The sequence below is a fragment of the Mastomys coucha genome, unplaced genomic scaffold (genome assembly GCF_008632895.1).
Source record: "Mastomys coucha isolate ucsf_1 unplaced genomic scaffold, UCSF_Mcou_1 pScaffold5, whole genome shotgun sequence".
Classification (NCBI taxonomy): Eukaryota; Metazoa; Chordata; class Mammalia; order Rodentia; family Muridae; genus Mastomys; species Mastomys coucha.
In genome coordinates, this window is record NW_022196911.1 from 95,183,912 (window position 1) to 95,189,714 (window position 5,803).

At 52.6% G+C, this 5,803-nt stretch overlaps 1 protein-coding gene across 1 annotated transcript in view; it reads right to left on the reverse strand.

The window, feature by feature from the left end:
- Positions 1-1,157: 1,157 nt before the first annotated feature.
- Positions 1,158-5,803, reverse strand: part of Ccr7 (C-C motif chemokine receptor 7) — a 10,452-nt gene continuing 5,806 nt past the window's right edge. The window contains exons 2-3 of the mRNA XM_031353794.1: positions 5,509-5,558; positions 1,158-2,507 (exon numbers count right to left, since the gene is read on the reverse strand). Of these exons, the coding sequence (XP_031209654.1) occupies positions 1,431-2,507; positions 5,509-5,558 (1,127 nt within the window). The 3' untranslated portion in view covers positions 1,158-1,430. The remainder of the gene's footprint in view (positions 2,508-5,508; positions 5,559-5,803) is intronic.

Sequence of the window (5,803 nt, forward strand, 5' to 3'; positions counted from 1 at the left end):
CTGGGCTCCTCTAAGGGCTTTGGTCACTTCTCCAGCTCTGCCCTTTGTAGCACACATCTTGTCTTCTACGCTCCAGATGCCTGTACTCCACTGCTGTTGCTGTTCTTGGTGTCATTGCATGGTACTGACATTTCCAAAACACTGCTGTCTTCCGCTGTAACTAGGCTTCGCCAGTAGCTCTCATAGGCTCTCTTCATGGTGCCAAACCTCAATTCCTTTGCATGACCCCTTCAGTCCTGGGCCATCAATTGCAAACTGAGGCTGCCCCTTCACCAATGGCCTACCATAGCCTCTCACTGTGCTGAGCCTCAACTGCTCTTCGTGACCCCTTTATGCTTTCAAAACCAGTACCACCTGGGTGACATTTACACATTACCAAGTCCTGCTGCAGCACAAGGTACAACCTTGGCTATCTCTGGAACACAGCCTCTTTGTGCTCTCAGAAAATAATTCCCAGAAGATGTCACCTCAGTGATGCTTGTCTCTTTTTAATCTTCTTAGCTCCAGATAACCAGCATCAATAGTCCCAGTAATGCAAAGTTTTTGCTTTAGTAATTCTGGTGTCTTGTTAAACACAGCTGATTCTTCAGCCCTAGCTAACCAAAACCACAGAATCTTCACAATCAAAACAACATGGCCCTGATAAGAGTCTTTAATCTTCCCTCTGAAATTTCACAAGCCAGGCCTCCATCTTCTGCACTGTTCTCAACATGATCTTCCAAGCTCCCACAGAACATCCCACAGAGTTCTTAACAACCAGTGGCTCTTCTAGCTCAAAGTTCCAAAGTCCTTCCACAGTCCTCCCCAAAACATGGTCAGGTTGTCATAGGAATATCCCACTCCTGGTACCAATTTGTCTTAGTCAGGGTTTCTATTCCTGCACAAACATCATGACCAAGAAGCAAGTTGGGGAGGAAAGGGTTTATTCAGCTTATACTTCCACACTGCTGTTTATCACCAGAAGAAGTCAGGACTGGAACTCAAGCAGGTCAGGAAGCAGGAGCTGATGCAGAAGCCATGGAGGGATGTTCCTTACTGGCTTGCTTCCCCTGGCTTGCTCAGCTTGATCTCTTATAGAACCCAAGACTTCCAGCCCAGGGATGGTACCACCCACAGGGGGCCCTACCCCCTTGATCACTACTTGAGAAAATGCCCCACAGCTGGGTCTCATGGAGGCACTTCCCCAACTGAAGCTCCCTTCTCTGTGATAACTCTAGCCTGTGTCAAGTTGACACACAAAACCAGCCAGTACAGGTAGTATGCATGGATTGGAGTTGAGCTGTTTCATTGGCCCTGATGTCAACCTCACTGGCCAGAACTGCTCTTCCCTTAGCAGCTCTTCGGTAGATCGAGAGTCTTTGCATATGTGCTCAGTCCCCACATTAAAGCCCCCACCCAGAGAGGTCCTTGTAGTCCGGGCAGGGATCCCCCTATGGGGAGAAGGTGGTGGTGGTCTCCGCCTCCATGCTCATGGAAGTGTTCCGTACATGCCGGCAGGAAGACCACTGCCGGAGCCGTTCCTGACTGAGGCAGCCCAAGTCCTTGAAGAGCTTGAAGAGGTCACTGCGGAACTTGACACCGATGAAGGCATACAAGAAAGGGTTGACGCAGCAGCGGACGGAGGCCAGGCTGTAGGTGACGTCATAGGCAATGTTGAGCTGCTTGCTGGTCTCGCAGCTGCTATTGGTGATGTTGAAATTTGCCACCGTCTGGGCCAGGACCACCCCATTGTAGGGCAGCTGGAAGACTATGAAGACTACCACCACAGCGATGATCACCTTGATGGCCTTGTTCCGCTCAAAGTTTCGTGCCTGGAGCAGGGTGCGGATGATAACGAGGTAGCAGAAACTCATCGCCAGCATAGGCAATAGAAACCCAACGACCATCTGGGCGACTTGGATGGTGATCAAGGCCTCCACTTGGGCACTGACGAGTGAGCATCTCCACGTGTCCTCGCCGCTGTTCTTCTGGAGGCCGCTGTAGAGCAGCTCAGGGATGGAGAGGAAAAGGGCCAGCATCCAGATGCCCACGCAGGACAGCTTGCTGATGAGAAGCACGCGGGCACGGTGGCGGTGGGCTGACACGGCCTGGACAATGGCCACGTAGCGGTCGATGCTGATGCACAGGAGTAGCAGCATCCCGCTGAAGAAGCTTAACTTGTAGATGCCAAAGATGCTCTTACACAGGATGGCACCAAAGATCCAGGACTTGGCTTCGCTATAGGCCCAGAAGGGAAGGATCATGAGGAAGAGGATGTCAGCCACGGCCAGGTTGAGCAGGTAGGTATCCGTCATGGTCTTGAGCCTCTTGAAATAGATGTATGTCAGTACCACCAGCCCATTGCCTAGCAGGCCCACGAAGCAAATGATGGAGTACATGAGAGGCAGGAACCAGGCCTTAAAGTTCCGCACATCCTTCTTGAAGCACACCGACTCATACAGGGTGTAGTCCACGGTGGTGTTCTCACCAATGTAGTCGTCCGTGACTTCATCTTGGCAGAAGCACACCTGAGAAGGAAGGAAGCACCTGTTGAGGTAGCCGTCTGGGTCTCACAGTCAGGACAGTGCCTGGGGCTTTGGTTCTCTTACAAACTCTCAGACCTTAGACCCTTTGGGTCAGCATCTCAGAAGAAGGAGCCCGGGAGACTATAGATTTTTCCCCTCAAACCCTGAGTGAGTCTTTGATTTGAAATCCACCTCTTAAGCCTGAGCATGAGGGACTGGAGAACTGGCTCAGGGGTTAAGAGCGCATACTGCTCTTTTAGAGAAGGCCTGTTCAGTTCCCAGCACCCACACAGTGCCTCATGGCCATCGGTAACTCCAGTTCCATGGGTTCTGATGCCCAGTTCTGATCTCCTCAGGCAGCAGGGCACACTCATATGAATGCAGGGAAAACATTTATACCCATAAAATAAAATAAGCCTAAATAGGGGCTGGAGGTTAATGGCTTAGAGGTTAAGAACCTGAGTTCTTCCAGATGTCCTGGGTTCAACTCCCAGCAACTACATAATGGGTCACAACCATTTGTAAGGGGATCCAATGCCCTCTTCTCATGTGTCTGAAGATAGGTACAGTGTACTCATATATGTTAAATGAATAAATAAATCTTAAAAAGACCAAAAACAAAACAAAAAAAAATGTAAATAATGATTTTAGCACCAGTATGAGTTACTCAGAGAGGATGTTGTTAAAATGAATGTCCTGGTGGCCAGACTGAGGCAGGACCAGAAATTCTACATTTCTATTCATCAGTAGCAAAGGTCTGATTTTGTCAACTCTTGGGACATCCCATCTCATCCTCACTGATGGGAGATTGGAGATAGTCTAGGGCTTTGGGGTCTGCTAAGCCCTGAGCTGGAAAACACGCATCTTCTCCGTGTCTGGGAAACAGAGGCAAATAGCGACTCCTGTGCTAGACCGTTGTGGGGTTCGGGACCCTGATTTCTGGTTCCCTTTTTGTCTACAGAGGGCTTATCTTACTCTGAGGCAGTGCTGTGATGTGGGGGAAAGTGTGTCTTTTAGGTCCCAGAGGAGTTTTTAGAGGGGTGGGGCTACAAGATTCCTCAGCTTTCGAGGGGAAAAAAAAAAACACCACCCTATGTTAGGGTCAAGGTTGAGGAAGGTCTGAAGCAAGAAAAGAAGAAGATCAAAGCTCCTCAGTAGGAATAAACTTCAGTTGAGGGACCACTGATGAGAGGCATGGAGATTTTCACGGCTCCATAGTACCCACCACACTCAGCATATGCACAGATGTACCGCTGGACAGCGGGGCTTGTGGGTAAATGTGACTGCCTTCCTATGGCGGCTTGTGCCCTGGAAGGAAGCGGTTCTCTTCCCCCACTCTCCCTCTGTGTTCCCACCCTCTTCCCACACCTCTTTGCCTCTCTTCCGGCAGATCCCAATCAGCAGGGCTCAGCTGTTCTGGGCTTTTTTTAGCCCTTTTACAGGGCTGCGGGGTGCGCGTGGGGGAAGGTTCAGCAGCTGCTGTGATTTTTATCAATGGAGGGGTGCCTGCCGCCTGCCTGCCTGGACCACCGCGGGTGGGAGGGGGTGGGGTTGTTTTGAAGGCCCACTTTGGAAAGCTCATGGTTCCTTCTCTGGGTAGGAGACTTGCAGCCATTCGGTGGCGATCCGCTGATCGTACCACCGTTGTGAGCCTGTCAACAGGATAAGGGCAAAGTGGTGTTCAGGAGCCTTTTCTTGGGGCATGGCTAACTTGAGAAGAAGAGTCCATAGCAACCTTGTTTCCTTGGTCAAGGTGTGACTGCTGCCTGGGGGCCCTGGGAGAGGTTGGCTGCGCTTGGCTCCTCAGGTCTGAGGCCCCAAGGGTTTTAAGGGCTTCTAGATCTTTTGGAGGTCAGAACTCCCAGCTTTTATGAGGTGTACTCCCACCCCTCTCCCCGTCCCCCTCCCCCAGTCTTCTCCTCTCCCTCCTGCTCAACACCCCTTCCCCCAAGCTTGCCGCCTCTGCAGCCCACAGCCCCACCACATCCGGCCCTGTCTGAACACCCCCCCCCCTTTCCCCCAAGTGAAAGACAAAAACCAGCCACAGATGTCTTTACCCTTCTCTGGCCTTCCAGCCAGCAGTACAGGAGGGGCGGGAGTGGTGGTGGGGAAGGGGCCAGGCTAAGGGCCGCAGCCCAAGCTGCGGGTGGTAGGGGGGGAGGGTTGGGGAACAGTGCCCAGCCTGGGCTTGCGTCTGGCCCGTGCTCCTGGAGAGCTGCCTCCCTGGCCTCCGGACTTGGGGGAAAGTTAAATCCTGAAGTATTGCTTCTCCAGGCTGGCCGTGCCCACTCCCCACCTTGAGAGAGTCCCAGCAATCGAGGAAACGATTCTAAGAGTTTCTCCTGACTCTGGTGGTTGGTGGGGGCACCCTTTCTGTCTCCATTGCTGCGATAGAGAACGGAGCATTGGGAAGTGGGCTCTTCGCTCTGCAGAATTCAGACCCCCTCCCATTCACCATCCACCGGATCCCGGGCTCCACCCGTTCCCTCTCCGCTCCCTACAGGCAAGCCAAGGCTTTTCTAGTTTATGAAGGAAAACAGAATGAGATTACCAGGAGACCCTTGGGCTGAAAGGCAAGAGGAGGCAACTCTGGGTGACTGGAGAGTAGCCAGAGCGCCTGACTGAGGGTCCTGTTCTCAGCTCACAGACGATGTGTGTACCTGTGTGCAAAACCGGGCCCACTTTAAGCCCTGTGTTGCACAAGTCTAAGGTCCCAGACACTCTTTCTGTCTCCTGGGTGAGGAGGTGGGAACTGGGGAGATGAAGGTGGGGGTAGGTTACTGTCTCCCTGGAATTTCATTTAAAGAGGGACAATGGAAGTCCACAGAATGCATGCCCCCTGTGCCCCCACGGGGGGGGGGGGCGTCAGCTTAATGAACGGCAGGTGGGTTTGTGTCTAGACCTTTCCATGCCTTCCAAAGGTCTGTTCACATTCCAGCACTCCTGGCCGGAGAGGGGGTGTGGAGGAAGGGAACAGAGCTCTTGCCCTGGCAGGAAGCCTCACCTGGAAAATGACAAGGAGAGCCACCACCAGCACGTTTTTCCTGGGTTTCCCTGGAGGGAGACAAAGGAGATGACGTTACTGCCTGTAAAAATGCTCTGTTATTAAGGAAAGTGGGGGTGGGGCGGGGGCGCCACTGGGAACTTTCATCCCAGGCTCCAGGCACCTCGAGCTTGCTGAAAGAGAACATCAGAACCAGATTGTGTGTTTGAACACCTGGCCTGCTGCCCAGCATCCCTGTCTTCACCTCCCTCCCTTCCGTTCTACTCCCAGGTCTGGGACAGAAGCAGAAGGGTCC